The 25,249-nt window shown below is 41.6% G+C and overlaps 1 protein-coding gene across 1 annotated transcript in view; it reads right to left on the bottom strand.

Moving 5' to 3' along the window:
* The window catches only part of DHX30 (DExH-box helicase 30), a 140,569-nt gene that overhangs the window by 59,905 nt on the left and 55,415 nt on the right, over positions 1-25,249 (bottom strand). The window contains exons 7-8 of the mRNA XM_053713686.1: positions 3,185-3,337; positions 2,074-2,910 (exon numbers count right to left, since the gene is read on the bottom strand). Coding sequence (XP_053569661.1) covers positions 2,074-2,910; positions 3,185-3,337 — 990 coding nt within the window. The remainder of the gene's footprint in view (positions 1-2,073; positions 2,911-3,184; positions 3,338-25,249) is intronic.

Below are 25,249 nucleotides of genomic sequence, written 5' to 3'. Positions count from 1 at the left end.
AAATTGTTGAATTTTGCTTTCTTGAAATTAAAAGTCTTAGTTAAACCTTTAAGAGACTGCATATGAAAAAAGATTTCAAATGTGACCATGTTATGATCACTGTTACCCAAATGTTCTTTGACTTCTATGTTTGATATTATATCTGTATTGTTTGATAGCACTAAATCCAATATAGCTTTACTCCTAGTTGGCTCCTCTTAATTGTGACAAGAAGTTATCCCTGAGAACATTTAAAAATCTATCCCCCTTGAAAAAGATTATTCCCCACTGTTCAATAATCCCCCTCAGGAGATATTAACCCTTGATTCTATACAGATAAAAGGAGTCACGAGGCTGTCTTCTTGCGTTATCATACATGTATAAAAAATGAAACGATCTTACCAGAATCTATGCCGAGGAAAAGTAACACGGTCCTTCAAGTTTGACAGATAGTAGCGTTGCTTCTGACATGGACTTGAGTGAAGAAAGCAGGCAGCGAAACTTGTCATCGCTGATTGCTTATGGAGCTGTTAATATGAGTCGGGATGGTTTCGCAGAAAGACTCTCCTTGCATCACCGGACTCTAACTTTTATCCATGCTCTCACTGAAAGGCTGACAGGACTACTTAAAACTCCAGTCCCATCTCGAAGAGTACTACCTTCCATAAGAGACTACTCCGAAATCTTCTAACACTTCTCTGCCTACCTCCTGTGACGAAAGGCAAAGAATGACTGGGGTTATGCGGAAGTGGGAAGGTATTTAGGCCTCCTGGTGGCCAGGTTCAGTATTTCCCACAAGTAAGGAATGCAGCTGTGGACTCTTCCCATATTAAGAAAGAAAACAGCTTACAGCTTATTTTGACAAATGGCTAAAAGTAATATTAACATGGCCTATCACAATCCAGCTTCAATTCATATCTCCGCTACAGAAAATAGCAGCATTTTTACTTTTGATAGAGGTGCTTCCACAACAATGGATTGATATGGGTGAGAAGGACAATGAAGGCTAAAGCTCTTAATTGGGGAGGCCCTCGACAGGGAGGGGGACCTTTTTTTTTTTTTTTTTTTTTTTTGTTGTAGGTTGTTCTATATAAATGAAAACTAACACTCTGGAGATGAGGTTCTCTAATTTTATACATACAGCAACCATATTAAGTTGTTCAAGTGAAGCAATGTTAATAGCAGTATGAAGCTTGGATAGGATTTTGGTTTTACATCTTTTGAAATATATATCAGATGTTTATTGGTACAACGCTGTCAGATTTAATGTATACATATACATTTATCCTGTAATATGTGCCTGATAAATAATGAATATTTGCCATCTTATTTTTGTATGTTATTACTAAGTGTTGATTAATAAATAAATATTTTTTAAAAAAAGTTCCTGTACTGAGAATAAAAAAAAAAAAAATGTATGCGTGAGGTGTTCCCCACCAGTAAAGAAGTAGGTGTTTTGCTTATCAGCCAATGAGTATTCAGTCCAATGAGTTGCTTAAAATTACATGCGCTATCTGAATCATCAAAGAAAAAAAATTGGGTTTTATATCCCTTTAAGGCACAACAGCACTTCATGTTCGCTTCAAAACCTAAACAGATTAAGCTTAACCTTTATTTCACATAATATTTTACAATGTTTAAATAGAGTTCATTCATATGCATGATAAAAATCCTGTATCTGACTTTAAAGCATCTCTGCAATGTCCCTAGGATGACCACAGTACAGTGAATAATATAATATATGCAGTTTAAATTAAGCTTACCATGTACTGTACATGCAGATTTCAGTCTTTTCCCCGGCCACATTTATGTTTTAAACACTAGGCTGGGGGTGAACTAGTCTGAGGGTCAGTCACTACTGCCAGTGTGAGCATAAGTAACCTTCAATTAAACTATGGATGAACGAAAACATTAATCATTTTACATGTTCCTGTTTACTGCTGTCCTCCTAGGGAAATGACACATTCAAGTTAATGCAATACTTAAATGTCCCTTTCATCTGCATAGACTTCTGATTTTGTGACCAACCGGATAATGTACCATACAAGTTTACCTATCTATGAATGCAGTACATGTGTATGTGGTTGATCTTACCGTATTAAGCTGTTGGGAGCGCCTCCCCAGTATGCCCATGACATCCTCCAGATAATGCTCCTTTACAGGATACATAAAGCCAGGCACTCTAACAATTGGACAGTTCCCAAAGTACCTAGAGATTCGCTCGTTGTCCCCAGTGGCACTCATCAAAACCACTTTAAGCTGTGGGTTTAGCTGCCGCACCCTCTTTAGCAGGATAAGAAGAAAGTCTGTGTTCACGTCCCTCTCGTGAACTTCATCCACTATAACGTGGCTTACTCCCTCCAGTGTAGGGTTGCTCTGCAGCTTCCTCAGTAGAACACCTACTGTACAAAACAAAAGAGCACCTCCACGGGGAGGCAGCATGCTCTCCAGCCGCACCTGGTAGCCTGCGTTCCTGCGCAGGTTTGGTCCTAGCTCCTGACCTACTCGGTGAGCCACTGACACAGCGCTGATCCGGCGGGGCTGTGTGATAAGAATGTTACAGTGAGATCCTTGTCCCCGAAGGATGTCATTCTCTAGAATAAACTGTGGGATGCGGGTGGTCTTTCCACACCCAGTATCACCTGCTATCACCACCACAGGATGTTTATCAATTGCAGAGACAATAGCCTGACGTTGGGAGTCTGCGGGAAGACACTGTAGGGCCTGCATTTCACACTCCCTCAACCTCCATAACTCTTCTAGCTTTCTGCTGATCTGCACTGCCTCCTCTGCAGATAGGGGAGTATAAGCTTGTCCAGTGATGGGGTCACTAACCATGCTGGAAGGTTCATCCCAATCACCTGCTGACTCTTCCTGGAAGGTTACTGGATCCTCTTCTGTGTATGACTTCTCAGTAGAATCTAAGGGGTACTAAAGCAGAATTTATTTTATTTAATAACACAACTTTATTAGGTAATTAAAACTGCTGGAACAGTGACAGTGTGAGCAGCAACATCACAACACTACATATAGGGATCCTAGACCAAATATGGGACATACAAAAATGTATCAGTCTTTCTTCTAATGAAACAAAGTTTGGTTTAGCTATGAAGAACCTGTCTCTAGATTACAGTACATAAGGCATGGGGCTGCTGAATACAATATCATTTTATAATGTTTCTGTGATTCCGGTGCTAGGACTCACCCGGTACAGATAATTCTCTATCTTCCGAAGGATATGTTCAGGGACTCGGAACATCTTGGGCTGCCGTTGCTGCTTTCTGATCTGCTGAATGTAGGGCTGGTTGTACATGGCGTGAGTGAGTGGCTTGTTGTTTTTATCCAACAGACCAAGCTCCTGGAGAAAAATAAAATGAACATGGCCAAGTCAGTTTCAGATTCTACACACCCAATTGTGTTCTATCATCTACTGGTGCAAAAGTAACATGAAACTGCAGGAACAAGCAATAACTTTGCTTAGTGGATATATTTCCAGGGGTTCTTGTTTAAAGCGTTGCTGACATATTTAGATAAAATTATTTTTATTAACCGCAAACCTCCTCCAGATACATCAAGAAAAATACATACATCTTACAAATTGACAACTAAGAACAGTTCCCTTAGAAAAATTTCCCAGAAAACCGCCCGCATTCTTCTTTATTTTTCTTCTCAAAGAGATGTCAACAGTCTGTCTGAACTACTAAAGTTGTGACAATCCATCTCTAGGCATGTGGAGGTTCCTCTCATTTTCAATACTTTTCCCTTAGTTTCTCCTTTCATATATCAGTAGATTGAACAATCTCTATTGGAGATACTTAGTCCTGGGGGGTAGTATTCTTGTAGCTTTAACAATATTAACCATTTAAATAAAACCAATTAAACAAAACTCAACAAATCAGGAATCACAAAATATAGAACTAACGGAATCACGGGTACCTACTGCCCTACTTTCTATCCATAGAGCTATTAGTAGCTCACTCATCAGTTTTCTTTCCCTTTATTGATTAGACCATCCCATCAGCTCACTGTCTCCCTCCCCTGAGGGTCTCCCCCATCCCCTTCTATCATGTTCTTGTGTAACCCTTAAGAATCCAGTAAAACCAGATCTTCTGGAACATAGGCTCTGTGTCTTGTACATATGCTGCTGTCTCGTACATTGAATACACCATCTGTATTCTATTTAAAACTTCTGTCCCCGTCAGTATCTCTCTTTTCCAGTATTTAGCTATGGCTATTCTTGTAATGGTACAGAGAATTCGGATAAAAGTATTTATATGTTTGTTTAGTCTTGGAACCGTCTCGTGCAATAATGCTTGAGCCGAGGTGAGCAAGATCTGTTCGTCTAATAATGTGCTCAGCAATAAGGATAGCTCTCGCCATATGTTTTGGACTTTAGGGCAATCCCACCACATGTGGAGGTAAGTTCCCCTGACCCAGCACCCTCTATAGCAAAGTTTAGAGCTACCTGGTACCATATGGGATGTTTTTACTGGTGTCAGATACCACCTAAAGGTAGTCTTCAACACGTTCTCTCTTAAGTCTGCGTTGCTGACATATTTAAAGGGACACTGAACCCAAATTTTTTCTTTAGTGATTCAGATAGAGCATGACATTTTAAGCAACTTTCTAATGTATTCCTATTATCAAAATGTATTCATTCTCTTGGTATCTTTATATGAAATGCAAGAATGTAAGTTTAGATGCCGGACCATTTTTGGTGAACAACCTGGGTTGTTCTTGCTGATTGGTGGATAAATTCATCCACCAATAAAAAAGTGCAGTCCAGAGATCTGAACCAAAAAAAAAAAAAAAAAAAAAAAAGCTTAGATGCTTTCTTTTTCAAATAAAGATAGCAAGTGAATGAAGAAAAATTGATAATAGGAGTAAATTAGAAAGTTGCTTAAAATTGCATGCTCTATTTGAATCGCGAAAGAAAAATTTGGGTTCAGTGTCCCTTTAATGAACCGTACAAATTCTCACTTATAGAGCGTGTATTGTAAGTTAAAGCCTGAGGAATCGGCCTACTAGACAGCTGAGAAACGCGTTGCCGGTTTTAACTTTTAGTATCTAAACTTGCGGATCACAGACCAGAGGGAAACAGCAGATTCTGGTTCATCACATTAGCAGGAGTCTACTGGGCGACTGTGAGGTCCGAGACACTGGATGCGGCACCTGGTGGTGCTCTACGTGGTTCAGACAGAGCACGCAGTTTAACAACTTTCTAATTTATATCTATTATCAAATTTTCTTTGTTCTCTTGATATCGTTTAGGTTATTTTCACAAACACTAGAGGGCAGCACTATTTCCTCCTATGTAGTGCTCTAGGCGCCTTAATAGGTATCTCTTCAACAAAGGATAACATGGGAATGAAGCAAATTTGATGATAGAAGGAAGTTTGAAAACGTTTTAAAAGTGTGTGCTCTGTCTGAATATCAAAAGAAAAATGTTTGGGTTTCACATCCTTTAAAATTTAAATATTTCTTTCAAATGTGAAATTAAAGTGCCCGACTGTAGACAGATGAAGCTCTTAATATAAATTTGCTGCAATGTTGTTTTTTGTATCAACAGAAAAGTGAACAAATATTGTATTTGTGAGTGCAACAAAATATGTTAAAAAGATTATAGTGCAAATATTACGTTCTAATTTATTATAGCTTACCCTGTAATGCTATGTGTTTAATCCCCTAAAAACCCATAGTTAAACAACTGCTCAGGAGCCACAGAGCACTGCAGGTTGCGAGTCAATACAGCCACTGAGCAAATTAGAAGTGACAATTGCAAGACCTAGTTTGGTGATTGTCTGCTAAAAAAAATAAAAAATGTCACAGCCCATATGCATTCAGGACAAGCAGTGCTCTGCAGCACCTGAGCAGTATTTTAACAATGTGTTTAAGCTCTTTGCAGGGGTTAAACACAGCACTGCAGGGTTGCTAGTGCTAGAATGATTTAGTGCCTGTGATTTTTGCCTTATAAGACCTCTTTACTAGGTACTATTCAGTACACATATAGACGTACCATGCTGCAGTCACACAAGTCACCAGTGTGAGAGATTTCTCTGCAGGCTCTGGAAGTATTGGCACTATTACTATGTACTGCACCTGTATTTAACCACATGAGAACTTCTGCTTAAACCACACAACACTGAGTAGTGAAATGTAACAGCACTGAGCTGTAATACAGTGTTTACAGATACAGCTAAGAGAAGCTGAGAAAAGGGATACACATTAGCACTCAAATCCCTCAAAAGTGATGATGGATGGTTACGTCAATTCAAAAATAAAAAAACAGAATTTATGTTTACCTGATAAATTACTTTCTCCAACGGTGTGTCCGGTCCACGGCGTCATCCTTACTTGTGGGATATTCTCTTCCCCAACAGAAAAACAGAATTTATGTTTACCTGATAAATTACTTTCTCCAACGGTGTGTCCGGTCCACGGCGTCATCCTTACTTGTGGGATATTCTCTTCCCCAACAGGAAATGGCAAAGAGCCCAGCAAAGCTGGTCACATGATCCCTCCTAGGCTCCGCCTTCCCCAGTCATTCGACCGACGTAAAGGAGGAATATTTGCATAGGAGAAATCATATGATACCGTGGTGACTGTAGTTAAAGAAAATAAATTATCAGACCTGATTAAAAAACCAGGGCGGGCCGTGGACCGGACACACCGTTGGAGAAAGTAATTTATCAGGTAAACATAAATTCTGTTTTCTCCAACATAGGTGTGTCCGGTCCACGGCGTCATCCTTACTTGTGGGAACCAATACCAAAGCTTTAGGACACGGATGAAGGGAGGGAGCAAATCAGGTCACCTAAATGGAAGGCACCACGGCTTGCAAAACCTTTCTCCCAAAAACAGCCTCAGAAGAAGCAAAAGTATCAAACTTGTAAAATTTGGTAAAAGTGTGCAGTGAAGACCAAGTCGCTGCCTTACATATCTGATCAACAGAAGCCTCGTTCTTGAAGGCCCATGTGGAAGCCACAGCCCTAGTGGAATGAGCTGTGATTCTTTCAGGAGGCTGCCGTCCGGCAGTCTCATAAGCCAATCTGATGATGCTTTTAATCCAAAAAGAGAGAGAGGTAGAAGTTGCTTTTTGACCTCTCCTTTTACCAGAATAAACAACAAACAAGGAAGATGTTTGTCTAAAATCCTTTGTAGCATCTAAATAGAATTTTAGAGCGCGAACAACATCCAAATTGTGCAACAAACGTTCCTTCTTTGAAACTGGATTCGGACACAAAGAAGGCACGACTATCTCCTGGTTAATGTTTTTGTTAGAAACAACTTTCGGAAGAAAACCAGGTTTAGTACGTAAAACCACCTTATCTGCATGGAACACCAGATAAGGAGGAGAACACTGCAGAGCAGATAATTCTGAAACTCTTCTAGCAGAAGAAATTGCAACCAAAAACAAAACTTTCCAAGATAATAACTTAATATCAACGGAATGTAAGGGTTCAAACGGAACCCCCTGAAGAACTGAAAGAACTAAATTGAGACTCCAGGGAGGAGTCAAAGGTTTGTAAACAGGCTTGATTCTAACCAGAGCCTGAACAAAGGCTTGAACATCTGGCACAGCTGCCAGCTTTTTGTGAAGTAACACAGACAAGGCAGAAATCTGTCCCTTCAAGGAACTTGCAGATAATCCTTTCTCCAATCCTTCTTGAAGAAAGGATAGAATCTTAGGAATTTTTACCTTGTCCCAAGGGAATCCTTTAGATTCACACCAACAGATATATTTTTTCCATATTTTGTGGTAAATTTTTCTAGTTACAGGCTTTCTGGCCTGAACAAGAGTATCAATAACCGAATCTGAGAACCCTCGCTTTGATAAGATCAAGCGTTCAATCTTCAAGCAGTCAGTTGGAGTGAGACCAGATTCGGATGTTCGAACGGACCTTGAACAAGAAGGTCTCGTCTCAAAGGTAGCTTCCATGGTGGAGCCGATGACATATTCACCAGGTCTGCATACCAAGTCCTGCGTGGCCACGCAGGAGCTATCAAGATCACCGATGCCCTCTCCTGATTGATCCTGGCTACCAGCCTGGGGATGAGAGGAAACGGCGGGAATACATAAGCTAGTTGAAGGTCCAAGGTGCTACTAGTGCATCTACTAGAGTCGCCTTGGGATCCCTGGATCTGGACCCGTAGCAAGGAACCTTGAAGTTCTGACGAGAGGCCATCAGATCCATGTCTGGAATGCCCCACAGTTGAGTAATGTGGGAAAAGATTTCCGGATGGAGTTCCCACTCCCCCGGATGTAATGTCTGACGACTCAGAAAATCCGCTTCCCAATTTTCCACTCCTGGGATGTGGATTGCAGACAAGTGGCAGGAGTGAGTCTCCGCCCATTGAATGATTTTGGTCACTTCTTCCATCGCCAGGGAACTCCTTGTTCCCCCCTGATGGTTGATGTACGCAACAGTCGTCATGTTGTCTGATTGAAACCGTATGAACTTGGCCTTTGCTAGCTGAGGCCAAGTCTTGAGAGCATTGAGTATCGCTCTCAGTTCCAGAATATTTATCGGTAGAAGAGATTCTTCCCGAGACCAAAGACCCTGAGCTTTCAGGAGTCCCCAGACCGCGCCCCAGCCCTTCAGACTGGCGTCGGTCGTGACAATGACCCACTCTGGTCTGCGGAAGCTCATCCCCTGTGACAGGTTGTCCAGGGACAGCCACCAACGGAGTGAATCTCTGGTCCTCTGATTTACTTGTATCGTAGGAGACAAGTCTGTATAGTCCCCATTCCACTGACTGAGCATGCACAGTTGTAATGGTCTTAGATGAATGCGCGCAAAAGGAACTATGTCCATTGCCGCTACCATCAAACCTATTACTTCCATGCACTGCGCTATGGAAGGAAGAGGAACGGAATGAAGTATTTGACAAGAGTTTAGAAGTTTTGTTTTTCTGGCCTCTGTCAGAAAAATCCTCATTCCTAAGGAGTCTATTATTGTTCCCAAGAAGGGAACCCTCGTTGACGGAGATAGAGAACTCTTTTCTACGTTCACTTTCCATCCGTGAGATCTGAGAAAGGCCAGGACAATGTCCGTGTGAGCCTTTGCTAGAGGAAGGGACGACGCTTGAATCAGAATGTCGTCCAAGTAAGGTACTACTGCAATGCCCCTTGGTCTTAGCACCGCTAGAAGGGACCCTAGTACCTTTGTGAAAATCCTTGGAGCAGTGGCTAATCCGAACGGAAGTGCCACGAACTGGTAATGCTTGTCCAGGAATGCGAACCTTAGGAACCGATGATGTTCCTTGTGGATAGGAATATGTAGATACGCATCCTTTAAATCCACCGTGGTCATGAATTGACCTTCCTGGATGGAAGGAAGAATTGTTCGAATGGTTTCCATTTTGAACGATGGAATGTGGTCTGAAGACAATTGAGACCTGTGGAACCTCCCCCTTGGGGGAAGCCCTTTGAATTCCAGAAGATAACCTTGGGAGACTATTTCTAGCGCCCAAGGATCCAGAACATCTCTTGCCCAAGCCTGAGCGAAGAGAGAGAGTCTGCCCCCCACCAGATCCGGTCCCGGATCGGGGGCCAACATCTCATGCTGTCTTGGTAGCAGTGGCAGGTTTCTTGGCCTGCTTTCCCTTGTTCCAGCCTTGCATTGGTCTCCAGGCTGGCTTGGCTTGAGAAGTATTACCCTCTTGCTTAGAGGACGTAGCACTTGGGGCTGGTCCGTTTCTACGAAAGGGACGAAAATTAGGTTTATTTTTGGCCTTGAAAGACCTATCCTGAGGAAGGGCGTGGCCCTTGCCCCCAGTGATATCAGAGATAATCTCTTTCAAGTCAGGGCCAAACAGCGTTTTCCCCTTGAAAGGAATGTTAAGCAATTTGTTCTTGGAAGACGCATCCGCTGACCAAGATTTTAACCAAAGCGCTCTGCGCGCCACAATAGCAAACCCAGAATTTTTCGCCGCTAACCTAGCCAATTGCAAAGTGGCGTCTAGGGTGAAAGAATTAGCCAATTTAAGAGCACGGATTCTGTCCATAATCTCCTCATAAGAAGGAGAATTACTAGTGATCGCCTTTTCTAGCTCATCGAACCAGAAACACGCGGCTGTAGTGACAGGGACAATGCATGAAATTGGTTGTAGAAGGTAACCTTGCTGAACAAACATCTTTTTAAGCAAACCTTCTAATTTTTTATCCATAGGATCTTTGAAAGCACAACTATCTTCTATGGGTATAGTGGTGCGTTTGTTTAGAGTAGAAACCGCCCCCTCGACCTTGGGGACTGTCTGCCATAAGTCCTTTCTGGGGTCGACCATAGGAAACAATTTTTTAAATATGGGGGGAGGGACGAAAGGTATACCGGGCCTTTCCCATTCTTTATTTACAATGTCCGCCACCCGCTTGGGTATAGGAAAAGCTTCGGGGGGCCCCGGGACCTCTAGGAACTTGTCCATTTTACATAGTTTCTCTGGGATGACCAAATTCTCACAATCATCCAGAGTGGATAACACCTCCTTAAGCAGAGCGCGGAGATGTTCCAACTTAAATTTAAATGTAATCACATCAGGTTCAGCTTGTTGAGAAATTTTCCCTGAATCTGAAATTTCTCCCTCAGACAAAACCTCCCTGGCCCCCTCAGACTGATGTAGGGGCCCTTCAGAAACAATATCATCAGCGTCCTCATGCTCTTCAGTATTTTCTAAAACAGAGCAGTCGCGCTTTCGCTGATAAGTGGGCATTTTGGCTAAAATGTTTTTGATAGAATTATCCATTACAGCCGTTAATTGTTGCATAGTAAGGAGTATTGGCGCGCTAGATGTACTAGGGGCCTCTAGTGTGGGCAAGACTGGTGTAGACGAAGGAGGGGATGATGCAGTACCATGCTTACTCCCCTCACTTGAGGAATCATCTCGGGCATCATTTTCTCTAAATTTTGTGTCACATAAATCACATCTATTTAAATGAGAAGGGACCTTGGCTTCCCCACATTCAGAACACAGTCTATCTGGCAGTTCAGACATGTTAAACAGGCATAAACTTGATAACAAAGTACAAAAAACGTTTTAAAATAAAACCGTTACTGTCACTTTAAATTTTAAACTGAACACACTTTATTACTGCAATTGCGAAAAAGTATGAAGGAATTGTTCAAAATTCACCAAAATTTCACCACAGTGTCTTAAAGCCTTAAAAGTATTGCACACCAAATTTGGAAGCTTTAACCCTTAAAATAACGGAACCGGAGCCGTTTTTATATTTAACCCCTTTACAGTCCCTGGTATCTGCTTTGCTGAGACCCAACCAAGCCCAAAGGGGAATACAATACCAAATGACGCCTTCAGAAAGTCTTTTCTATGTATCAGAGCTCCTCACACATGCATCTGCATGTCATGCTTCTCAAAAACAAGTGCGCAATACAGGCGCGAAAATGAGACTCTGCCTATGATTAGGGAAAGCCCCTAGAGAATAAGGTGTCCAATACAGTGCCTGCCGGTTATTTTACAAAATTCCCAAGATTAAAATAATTCCTCAAGGCTATGGAGTATAAAATATGTTTATATATAAATCGATTTAGCCCAGAAAAATGTCTACAGTCTTAAAAAGCCCTTGTGAAGCCCTTATTTACTGTCTGTAATAAAATGGCTTACCGGATCCCATAGGGAAAATGACAGCTTCCAGCATTACATCGTCTTGTTAGAATGTGTCATACCTCAAGCAGCAAAAGTCTGCTCACTGTTCCCCCAACTGAAGTTAATTCCTCTCAACAGTCCTGTGTGGAACAGCCATCGATTTTAGTAACGGTTGCTAAAATCATTTTCCTCTTACAAACAGAAATCTTCATCTCTTTTCTGCTTCAGAGTAAATAGTACATACCAGCACTATTTTAAAATAACAAACTCTTGATTGAATAATAAAAACTACAGTTAAACACTAAAAAACTCTAAGCCATCTCCGTGGAGATGTTGCCTGTACAACGGCAAAGAGAATGACTGGGGAAGGCGGAGCCTAGGAGGGATCATGTGACCAGCTTTGCTGGGCTCTTTGCCATTTCCTGTTGGGGAAGAGAATATCCCACAAGTAAGGATGACGCCGTGGACCGGACACACCTATGTTGGAGAAATGGCAAAGAGCCCAGCAAAGCTGGTCACATGATCCCTCCTAGGCTCCGCCTTCCCCAGTCATTCGACCGATGTAAAGGAGGAATATTTGCATAGGAGAAATCATATGATACCGTGGTGACTGTAGTTAGAGAAAATAAATCATCAGACCTGATTAAAAAAACCAGGGCGGGCCGTGGACCGGACACACCGTTGGAGAAAGTAATTTATCAGGTAAACATAAATTCTGTTTTCTCCAACATAGGTGTGTCCGGTCCACGGCGTCATCCTTACTTGTGGGAACCAATACCAAAGCTTTAGGACACGGATGAAGGGAGGGAGCAAATCAGGTCACCTAAATGGAAGGCACCACGGCTTGCAAAACCTTTCTCCCAAAAATAGCCTCAGAAGAAGCAAAAGTATCAAACTTGTAAAATTTGGTAAAAGTGTGCAGTGAAGACCAAGTCGCTGCCCTACATATCTGATCAACAGAAGCCTCGTTCTTGAAGGCCCATGTGGAAGCCACAGCCCTAGTGGAATGAGCTGTGATTCTTTCGGGAGGCTGCCGTCCGGCAGTCTCGTAAGCCAATCTGATGATGCTTTTAATCCAAAAAGAGAGAGAGGTAGAAGTTGCTTTTTGACCTCTCCTTTTACCGGAATAAACAACAAACAAGGAAGATGTTTGTCTAAAATCCTTTGTAGCATCTAAATAGAATTTTAGAGCGCGAACAACATCCAAATTGTGCAACAAACGTTCCTTCTTTGAAACTGGTTTCGGACACAGAGAAGGTACGATAATCTCCTGGTTAATGTTTTTGTTAGAAACAACTTTTGGAAGAAAACCAGGTTTAGTACGTAAAACCACCTTATCTGCATGGAACACCAGATAAGGAGGAGAACACTGCAGAGCAGATAATTCTGAAACTCTTCTAGCAGAAGAAATTGCAACTAAAAACAAAACTTTCCAAGATAATAACTTAATATCAACGGAATGCAAGGGTTCAAACGGAACCCCCTGAAGAACTGAAAGAACTAAATTGAGACTCCAAGGAGGAGTCAAAGGTTTGTAAACAGGCTTAATTCTAACCAGAGCCTGAACAAAGGCTTGAACATCTGGCACAGCGGCCAGCTTTTTGTGAAGTAACACAGACAAGGCAGAAATCTGTCCCTTCAGGGAACTATTTCTAGCGCCCAAGGATCCTGAACATCTCTTGCCCAAGCCTGAGCGAAGAGAGAGAGTCTGCCCCCCACCAGATCCGGTCCCGGATCGGGGGCCAGCATCTCATGCTGTCTTGGTAGCTGTAGCGGGCTTCTTGGCCTGCTTACCTTTATTCCAGCCTTGCATCGGTCTCCAGGCTGGCTTGGTTTGAGAAGAATTACCCTCTTGCTTAGAGGATGTAAAATTTGAGGATGGTCCGTTTCTGCGAAAGGGACGAAAATTTGTTTTATTTTTAGCCTTAAAAGACCTATCCTGAGGAAGGGCGTGGCCCTTTCCCCCAGTGATGTCTGAAATAATCTCTTTCAAGTCAGGGCCAAACAGCGTTTTCCCCTTGAAAGGGATGTTAAGCAATCTGTTCTTGGAGGACACATCCGCCGACCAAGACTTCAGCCAAAGCGCTCTGCGCGCCACAATAGCAAAACCTGAATTTTTCGCCGCTAATCTAGCTAACTGCAAAGTGGCGTCTAAGGTAAAAGAGTTAACCAACTTAAGTGCTTGAACTCTGTCCATAACCTCCTCATAAGAAGATGCTTGATTGAGCGACTTTTCTAGTTCCTCGAACCAGAAACACGCTGCTGTAGTGACAGGAACAATGCATGAAATTGGTTGTAGAAGGTAACCTTGCTGAACAAACATCTTTTTAAGCAAACCCTCTAATTTTTTATCCATAGGATCTTTGAAAGCACAACTATCTTCTATAAGGATAGTGGTGCGTTTGTTTAGAGTAGAAACCGCTCCCTCGACCTTGGGGACTGTCTGCCATAAGTCCTTCCTGGGGTCGACCATAGGAAATAATTTCTTAAATATAGGGGGAGGGACAAAAGGTATGCCGGGCCTTTCCCATTCTTTATTTACAATGTCCGCCACCCGCTTGGGTATAGGAAAAGCTTCGGGGGGCACCGGGACCTCTAGGAACCTGTCCATCTTACATAATTTCTCTGGAATGACCAAATTGTCACAATCATCCAGAGTAGATAACACCTCCTTAAGCAGAGCGCGGAGATGTTCCAATTTAAATTTAAATGTAATAACGTCAGGTTCAGCTTGTTGAGAAATTTTTCCTGAATCTGAAATTTCTCCCTCAGACAAAACCTCCCTAGCCCCTTCAGACTGGTGTAAGGGCATGTCAGAACCATTATCATCAGCGTCCTCATGCTCTTCAGTATCTAAAACAGAGCAGTCGCGCTTTCGCTGATAAGTGGGCATTTTGGCTAAAATGTTTTTAATAGAATTATCCATTACAGCCGTTAATTGTTGCATAGTAAGGAGGATTGGCGCACTAGATGCACTAGGGGCCTCCTGAGTGGGCAAGACTGGTGTAGACATAGAAGGAGATGATGCAGTACCATGCTTACTCCCCTCACTTAAGGAATCATTTTGGGCAACATTATTATCAGTGGCATCATTGTCCCTACTTTGTTTGTCACATTCATCACATATATTTAAATGGATAGGAACCTTGGCTTCCGAACATACAGAACATCGTCTATCTGATAGTTCAGACATGTTAATAGGCATAAACTTGATAACAAAGCACAAAAAACGTTTTAAAATAAAACCGTTACGGTCTCTTTAAATTTTAAACTGAACACACTTTTTTACTGAATATACGCAAAAGTATGAAGGAAATGTTCAAAATTCACCAAAATTTCACCACAGTGTCATAAAGCCTTAAAAGTATTGCACACCAAATTTGAAAGCTTTAACTCTTAAAATAACGGAACCGGAGCCGTTTTTACATTTAACCCCTATACAGTCCCTGGTATCTGCTTTGCTGAGACCCAACCAAGCCCAGAGGGGAATACGATACCAAATGACGCCTTCAATAAGCTTTTTCAGTGGATCTGAGCTCCTCACACATGCATCTGCATGCCTTGCTTCTCAAAAACAACTGCGCATTAGTGGCGCGAAAATGAGGCTCTGCCTATGACTAGAAAAGGCCCCCAGTGAAAAAGGTGTCCAATACAGTGCCTGCCGTTTTTTTAACAAAATTGCCAAGATTAAAATAACTCTCCAAAGTTATAAACCATTAAATATGCTTATATAGTAATCGTTTTGGCCCAGAAAAAACAGAATTTATGTTTACCTGATAAATTACTTTCTCCAACGGTGTGTCCGGTCCACGGCGTCATCCTTACTTGTGGGATATTCTCTTCCCCAACAGGAAATGGCAAAGAGCCCAGCAAAGCTGGTCACATGATCCCTCCTAGGCTCCGCCTACCCCAGTCATTCGACCGACGTTAAGGAGGAATATTTGCATAGGAGAAACCATATGGTACCGTGGTGACTGTAGTTAAAGAAAATAAATTATCAGACCTGATCAAAAAAACCAGGGCGGGCCGTGGACCGGACACACCGTTGGAGAAAGTAATTTATCAGGTAAACATAAATTCTGTTTTCTCCAACATAGGTGTGTCCGGTCCACGGCGTCATCCTTACTTGTGGGAACCAATACCAAAGCTTTAGGACACGGATGAAGGGAGGGAGCAAATCAGGTCACCTAAATGGAAGGCACCACGGCTTGCAAAACCTTTCTCCCAAAAATAGCCTCAGAAGAAGCAAAAGTATCAAACTTGTAAAATTTGGTAAAAGTGTGCAGTGAAGACCAAGTCGCTGCCCTACATATCTGATCAACAGAAGCCTCGTTCTTGAAGGCCCATGTGGAAGCCACAGCCCTAGTGGAATGAGCTGTGATTCTTTCGGGAGGCTGCCGTCCGGCAGTCTCGTAAGCCAATCTGATGATGCTTTTAATCCAAAAAGAGAGAGAGGTAGAAGTTGCTTTTTGACCTCTCCTTTTACCGGAATAAACAACAAACAAGGAAGATGTTTGTCTAAAATCCTTTGTAGCATCTAAATAGAATTTTAGAGCGCGAACAACATCCAAATTGTGCAACAAACGTTCCTTCTTTGAAACTGGTTTCGGACACAGAGAAGGTACGATAATCTCCTGGTTAATGTTTTTGTTAGAAACAACTTTTGGAAGAAAACCAGGTTTAGTACGTAAAACCACCTTATCTGCATGGAACACCAGATAAGGAGGAGAACACTGCAGAGCAGATAATTCTGAAACTCTTCTAGCAGAAGAAATTGCAACTAAAAACAAAACTTTCCAAGATAATAACTTAATATCAACGGAATGCAAGGGTTCAAACGGAACCCCCTGAAGAACTGAAAGAACTAAATTGAGACTCCAAGGAGGAGTCAAAGGTTTGTAAACAGGCTTAATTCTAACCAGAGCCTGAACAAAGGCTTGAACATCTGGCACAGCGGCCAGCTTTTTGTGAAGTAACACAGACAAGGCAGAAATCTGTCCCTTCAGGGAACTTGCAGATAATCCTTTTTCCAATCCTTCTTGAAGGAAGGATAGAATCCTAGGAATCTTAACCTTGTCCCAAGGGAATCCTTTAGATTCACACCAACAGATATATTTTTTCCAAATTTTGTGGTAAATCTTTCTAGTTACAGGCTTTCTGGCCTGAACAAGAGTATCGATAACAGAATCTGAGAATCCTCGCTTCGATAAGATCAAGCGTTCAATCTCCAAGCAGTCAGCTGGAGTGAAACCAGATTCGGATGTTCGAACGGACCCTGAACAAGAAGGTCTCGTCTCAAAGGTAGCTTCCAAGGAGGAGCCGATGACATATTCACCAGATCTGCGTACCAAGTCCTGCGTGGCCACGCAGGAGCTATCAAGATCACCGACGCCCTCTCCTGATTGATCCTGGCTACCAGCCTGGGGATGAGAGGAAACGGCGGGAACACATAAGCTAGTTTGAAGGTCCAAGGTGCTACTAGTGCATCCACTAGAGCCGCCTTGGGATCCCTGGATCTGGACCCGTAGCAAGGAACTTTGAAGTTCTGACGAGAGGCCATCAGATCCATGTCTGGAATGCCCCACAGCTGAGTGACTTGGGCAAAGATTTCCGGATGGAGTTCCCACTCCCCCGGATGCAATGTCTGACGACTCAGAAAATCCGCTTCCCAATTTTCCACTCCTGGGATGTGGATAGCAGACAGGTGGCAGGAGTGAGACTCCGCCCATAGAATGATTTTGGTCACTTCTTCCATCGCCAGGGAACTCCTTGTTCCCCCCTGATGGTTGATGTACGCAACAGTTGTCATGTTGTCTGATTGAAACCGTATGAACTTGGCCCTCGCTAGCTGAGGCCAAGCCTTGAGAGCATTGAATATCGCTCTCAGTTCCAGAATATTTATCGGTAGAAGAGATTCTTCCCGAGACCAAAGACCCTGAGCTTTCAGGGATCCCCAGACCGCGCCCCAGCCCATCAGACTGGCGTCGGTCGTGACAATGACCCACTCTGGTCTGCGGAATGTCATCCCTCGTGACAGGTTGTCCAGGGACAGCCACCAACGGAGTGAGTCTCTGGTCCTCTGATTTACTTGTATCTTCGGAGACAAGTCTGTATAGTCCCCATTCCACTGACTGAGCATGCACAGTTGTAATGGTCTTAGATGAATGCGTGCAAAAGGAACTATGTCCATTGCCGCTACCATCAACCCGATCACTTCCATGCACTGAGCTATGGAAGGAAGAGGAACGGAATGAAGTATCCGACAAGAGTCTAGAAGTTTTGTTTTTCTGGCCTCTGTCAGAAAAATCCTCATTTCTAAGGAGTCTATTATTGTTCCCAAGAAGGGAACCCTTGTTGACGGAGATAGAGAACTCTTTTCCACGTTCACTTTCCATCCGTGAGATCTGAGAAAGGCCAGGACAATGTCCGTGTGAGCCTTTGCTTGAGGAAGGGACGACGCTTGAATCAGAATGTCGTCCAAGTAAGGTACTACAGCAATGCCCCTTGGTCTTAGCACAGCTAGAAGGGACCCTAGTACCTTTGTGAAAATCCTTGGAGCAGTGGCTAATCCGAAAGGAAGCGCCACGAACTGGTAATGTTTGTCCAGGAATGCGAACCTCAGGAACCGATGATGTTCCTTGTGGATAGGAATATGTAGATACGCATCCTTTAAATCCACCGTGGTCATGAATTGACCTTCCTGGATGGAAGGAAGAATAGTTCGAATGGTTTCCATCTTGAACGATGGAACTTTGAGAAACTTGTTTAAGATCTTGAGATCTAAGATTGGTCTGAACGTTCCCTCTTTTTTGGGAACTATAAACAGATTGGAGTAGAACCCCATCCCTTGTTCTCTTAATGGAACGGGATGAATCACTCCCATTTTTAACAGGTCTTCTACACAATGTAAGAATGCCTGTCTTTTTATGTGGTCTGAAGACAACTGAGACCTGTGGAACCTCCCCCTTGGGGGAAGTCCCTTGAATTCCAGAAGATAACCTTGGGAGACTATTTCTAGCGCCCAAGGATCCAGAACATCTCTTGCCCAAGCCTGAGCGAAGAGAGAGAGTCTGCCCCCCACCAGATCCGGTCCCGGATCGGGGGCCAACATTTCATGCTGTCTTGGTAGCAGTGGCAGGTTTCTTGGCCTGCTTTCCCTTGTTCCAGCCTTGCATTGGTCTCCAAGCTGGCTTGGCTTGAGAAGTATTACCCTCTTGCTTAGAGGACGTAGCACTTTGGGCTGGTCCGTTTCTACGAAAGGGACGAAAATTAGGTTTATTTTTTGCCTTGAAAGGCCGATCCTGAGGAAGGGCGTGGCCCTTACCCCCAGTGATATCCGAGATAATCTCTTTCAAGTCAGGGCCAAACAGCGTTTTCCCCTTGAAAGGAATGTTAAGTAACTTGTTCTTGGAAGACGCATCAGCCGACCAAGATTTCAACCAAAGCGCTCTGCGCGCCACAATAGCAAACCCAGAATTCTTAGCCGCTAACCTAGCCAATTGCAAAGTGGCGTCTAGGGTGAAAGAATTAGCCAATTTGAGAGCATTGATTCTGTCCATAATCTCCTCATAAGGAGGAGAATCACTGTCGACCGCCTTTATCAGCTCATCGAACCAGAAACATGCGGCTGTAGCGACAGGGACAATGCATGAAATTGGTTGTAGAAGGTAACCCTGCTGAACAAACATCTTTTTAAGCAAACCTTCTAATTTTTTATCCATAGGATCTTTGAAAGCACAACTATCCTCTATGGGTATAGTGGTGCGTTTGTTTAAAGTGGAAACCGCTCCCTCGACCTTGGGGACTGTCTGCCATAAGTCCTTTCTGGGGTCGACCATAGGAAACAATTTTTTAAATATGGGGGGAGGGACGAAAGGAATACCGGGCCTTTCCCATTCTTTATTAACAATGTCCGCCACCCGCTTGGGTATAGGAAAAGCTTCTGGGAGCCCCGGCACCTCTAGGAACTTGTCCATTTTACATAGTTTCTCTGGGATGACCAACTTGTCACAATCATCCAGAGTGGATAATACCTCCTTAAGCAGAATGCGGAGATGTTCCAACGTAAATTTAAATGCAATCACATCAGGTTCAGCTTGTTGAGAAATGTTCCCTGAATCAGTAATTTCTCCCTCAGACAAAACCTCCCTGGCCCCATCAGACTGAGTTAGGGGCCCTTCAGAAATAGTAATATCAGCGTCGTCATGCTCTTCAGTATCTAAAACAGAGCAGTCGCGCTTACGCTGATAAGTGTTCATTTTGGCTAAAATGTTTTTGACAGAATTATCCATTACAGCCGTTAATTGTTGCATAGTAAGGAGTATTGGCGCGCTAGATGTACTAGGGGCCTCCTGAGTGGGCAAGACTCGTGTAGACGAAGGAGGGAATGATGCAGTACCATGCTAACATGCTTACTCCCCTCACTTGAGGAATCATCTTGGGCATCATTGTCATTGTCACATAAATCACATTTATTTAAATGAATAGGAATTCTGGCTTCCCCACATTCAGAACACAGTCTATCTGGTAGTTCAGACATGTTAAACAGGCATAAACTTGATAACAAGTACAAAAAACGTTTTAAAATAAAACCGTTACTGTCACTTTAAATTTTAAACTGAACACACTTTATTACTGCAAATGCGAAAAAACATGAAGGAATTGTTCAAAATTCACCAAATTTTCACCACAGTGTCTTAAAGCCTTAAAAGTATTGCACACCAAATTTGGAAGCTTTAACCCTTAAAATAACGGAACCGGAGCCGTTTTGAACTTTAACCCCTTACAGTCCCTGGTATCTGCTTTGCTGAGACCCAACCAAGCCCCAAGGGGAATACGATACCAAATGACGCCTTCAGAAAGTCTTTTCTAAGTATCAGAGCTCCTCTCACATGCGACTGCATGCCATGCCTCTCAAAAACAAGTGCGCAACACCGGCGCGAAAATGAGGCTCTGCCTATGCTTTGGGAAAGCCCCTAAAGAATAAGGTGTCTAAAACAGTGCCTGCCGATATTATTATATCAAAATACCCAGATAAAATGATTCCTCAAGGCTAAATATGTGTTAATAATCAATCGATTTAGCCCAAAAAAAGTCTACAGTCTTAATAAGCCCTTTTTGAAGCCCTTATTTACAATCGTAATAAACATGGCTTACCGGATCCCAGAGGGAAAATGACAGCTTCCAGCATTACATCGTCTTGTTAGAATGTGTCATACCTCAAGCAGCAAGAGACTGCTCACTGTTCCCCCAACTGAAGTTAATTGCTCTCAACAGTCCTGTGTGGAACAGCCATGGATTTTAGTGACGGTTGCTAAAATCATTTTCCTCATACAAACAGAAATCTTCATCTCTTTTCTGTTTCTGAGTAAATAGTACATACCAGCACTATTTCAAAATAACAAACTCTTGATTGAATAATAAAAACTACAGTTAAACACTAAAAAACTCTAAGCCATCTCCGTGGAGATGTTGCCTGTACAACGGCAAAGAGAATGACTGGGGTAGGCGGAGCCTAGGAGGGATCATGTGACCAGCTTTGCTGGGCTCTTTGCCATTTCCTGTTGGGGAAGAGAATATCCCACAAGTAAGGATGACGCCGTGGACCGGACACACCTATGTTGGAGAAATGTCTACCAGTCTTTAAAGCCCTTGTGAAGCCCTTTTATTCTTATATTGAAAATTAAGAAAATGGCTTACCGGATCCCATAGGGAAAATGACAGCTTCCAGCATTACCAAGTCTTGTTAGAAATGTGTCATACCTCAAGCAGCCAAAGTCTGCTCACTGTTTCCCCCAACTGAAGTTAATTCCTCTCAACAGTCCTGTGTGGAAACAGCCATCGATTTTAGTAACGGTTGCTAAAATCATTTTCCTCTTACAAACAGAAATCTTCATCTCTTTTCTGTTTCAGAGTAAATAGTACATACCAGCACTATTTTAAAATAAACTCTTGATAGAAGAATAAAAACTACATTTAAACACCAAAAAACTCTGAGCCATCTCCGTGGAGATGTTGCCTGTGCAACGGCAAAGAGAATGACTGGGGAAGGCGGAGCCTAGGAGGGATCATGTGACCAGCTTTGCTGGGCTCTTTGCCATTTCCTGTTGGGGAAGAGAATATCCCACAAGTAAGGATGACGCCGTGGACCGGACACACCTATGTTGGAGAAATAATACTTTATTGAAAAAGTTAAAAATGGACTAGACATGTGCGGGCTGTTAGATAAAGTTAAATCCTGGCTAAATGGGTCCAGGAAATAAAGTAAACAACACATTAACCTGGGTTAAGTATTATATGGTGTGAATACTGAATGGATATGTTAGTAGATTGATGAAACCACTAAGATGGAGTTGCCAATCTTTCAACAGGCAAAATCTAGCACACACTAAGGTGATAATATCATCTGGTAATTGATTAAACTGATGTATAGCAGGTATATAATAATAGTGCTTTGGTGCAAACTTAGAACACTTTAAATTATTCAGAAGTAACTGAAAAAGGGGGGCTAAATAGGCAATGACAAGGATAGAATAATATATGTGAATATTACAGGGTGCTGTAGTGTAAATTACTTGTGTGAAAACACACTTATGAGAATATATACGGCAGGGGATGTAACCACCCACTTTTGGTAACCACCAATGATAGACCTCTCAGATTGCCAATATATTGTGATAATGAGACTTAAAGATAGATATATATATATATATATATACACATACACACATACACACACACACTGTCATTGGTCTAGTTAATATCAACCTGTGGTTAGAGGTATAATCTCCCCCTGATATTGCTTGTCCCTATTGAACCATTAATTTGTATTGCTAGAGGTCACAACAATCTTAAATTAAAGGTATCCTATTGTTGCGTTGTTTCAGCTAATAACATGAATGTCAATTATAACTGCCTGCGGTTACAGATGTAATCGTCCACTTGTATTAGTCAATAGTATTGGCTGTAATATTGCAATACTAAGTTAAGATGTTATCGGATAAGTGTCATATTGATACAAAAATACTGGAGCCAAACTGTGGTTACTAATGTAATCGCCCACTTTAGATACTATTATTTAGCCAGGATAGTTCTCTGCTCAGTTGCATTGGAGAGATAATACTAAATAAGTATCATATTGATACATGAACACTGTGATGCAATTGGCAGAGTTTGAAAATAAATTGGCTCTTACAGCTGCTATGTTTAGATAGTCTTATTACAGAGCTTTGCTGATTTATTACTTTATATTGTAGAGGTATACAGCTATTTAGTTGTTAAATCTATTTGCTGGTAAATGTCTTTGTAATGGATGAGAGCGGTAACCTTATTTGAGAATAATCAATATTACCTATAATTTTGTAATTCTGCTTATCAATTTAAGTCATTACAATAATTTGTATTTTGCAGAACTACAGTATGAGGGTATAATAAATATCATCTTTGATTTACAAATAAATATAAAAATAATATAGAAAAATTGATAATATTAAACAATGATTGGGTGAGCTAACCTGGGATAAAATGTAATACTGTGCTCAATAGTAGTGATAAGGTGAATATCTGAAAGTTCTAATGGTCCTTTACCCAGGACCTGAACATATTGTGTGTTAAATATCAATCTTTAAAGTTGACAGAATTATTATGGATTTTATAATAAAATATAAATTGTGATTCTATCTGCAGACAATGAATTGTAAGCTGCAGAACATACTGCAGTGTGAGTCGAGTGTGAGAGACCAAAATTGTGTGTGAAATAAAATGAAATGATGGTGAATTCATTATTTAAATTATTAGATTGTGTGTTCTATAAATTATATAAAAAGGTAAGTATTTGAAGAAAACGAGTGAAATGTAAATTTTGATGAATTAAAGTGCCCTTGTTTTTAATAGGATTATTAAAAACATAATTTATGTAAGAACTTACCTGATAAATTCATTTCTTTCATATTAGCAAGAGTCCATGAGCTAGTGACATATGGGATATACATTCCTACAAGGAGGGGCAAAGTTTCCCAAACCTCAAAATGCCTACAAATACACCCCTCACCACACCCACAAATCAGTTTAACGAATAGCCAAGAAGTGGGGTGATAAGAAAAAAGTGCGAAAGCATAAAAAATAAGGAATTGGAATAATTGTGCTTTATACAAAAAAATCATAACCACCACAAAAAAGGGTGGGCCTCATGGACTCTTGCTAATATGAAAGAAATGAATTTATCAGGTAAGTTCTTACATAAATTATGTTTTCTTTCATGTAATTAGCAAGAGTCCATGAGCTAGTGACGTATGGGATAATGACTACCCAAGATGTGGATCTTTCCACGCAAGAGTCACTAGAGAGGGAGGGATAAAATAAAGACAGCCAATTCCGCTGAAAAATAATCCACACCCAAAATAAAGTTTAAATTTTATAATGAAAAAAACTGAAAACATAAGCAGAAGATTCAAACTGAAACAGCTGCCTGAAGTACTTTTCTACCAAAAACAGCTTCAGAAGAAGAAAACACATCAAAATGGTAGAATTTAGTAAAAGTATGCAAAGAAGACCAAGTTGCTGCTTTGCAAATCTGATCAACCGAAGCTTCATTCCTAAACGCCCAGGAAGTAGAAACTGACCTAGTAGAATGAGCTGTAATCCTTTGAGGTGCAGTTTTACCCGACTAGACATAAGCATGATGAATTAAAGATTTCAATCAAGATGCCAAAGAAATGGCAGAGGCCTTCTGACCTTTCCTAGAACCGGAAAAGATAACAAATAGACTAGAAGTCTTTCGGAAATTCTTAGTAGCTTCAACATAATATTTCAAAGCTCTAACTACATCCAAAGAATGCAATGATTTCTCCTTAGAATTCTTAGGATTAGGACATAATGAAGGAACCACAATTTCTCTACTAATGTTGTTGGAATTCACAACCTTAGGTAAAAATTCAAAAGAAGTTCGCAACACCGCCTTATCCTGATGAAAAATCAGAAAAGGAGACTCACAAGAAAGAGCAGATAATTCAGAAACTCTTCTGGCAGAAGAGATGACAAAAAGGAACAAAACTTTCCAAGAAAGTAATTTAATGTCCAATGAATGTATAGGTTCAAACGGAGGAGCTTGAAGAGCCCCCAGAACCAAATTCAAACTCCAAGGAGGAGAAATTGACTTAATGACAGGTTTTATACGAACCAAAGCTTGTACAAAACAATGAATATCAGGAAGATTAGCAATCTTTCTGTGAAAAAGAACAGAAAGAGCAGAGATTTGTCCTTTCAAGGAACTTGCAGACAAACCTTTCTCCAAACCATCCTGAAGAAACTGTAAAATTCTCGGAATTCTAAAAGAATGCCAGGAAAAATGATGAGAAAGACACCAAGAAATATAAGTCTTCCAGACTCTATAATATATCTCCCTAGATACAGATTTACGAGCCTGTAACATAGTATTAATCACAGAGTCAGAGAAACCTCTTTGACTAAGAATCAAGCGTTCAATCTCCATACCTTTAAATTTAAGGATTTGAGATCCTGATGGAAAAAAGGACCTTGCGACAGAAGGTCTGGTCTTAACGGAAGAGTCCACGGTTGGCAAGAGGCCATCAGGACAAGATCCGCATACCAAAACCTGTGAGGCCATGCTGGAGCTACCAGCAGAACAAACGAGCATTCCTTCAGAATCTTG

Source organism: Bombina bombina, chromosome 5 (genome assembly GCF_027579735.1).
Source record: "Bombina bombina isolate aBomBom1 chromosome 5, aBomBom1.pri, whole genome shotgun sequence".
NCBI lineage: Eukaryota > Metazoa > Chordata > Amphibia > Anura > Bombinatoridae > Bombina > Bombina bombina.
This window is presented reverse-complemented; position numbering and strand designations above follow the sequence as displayed.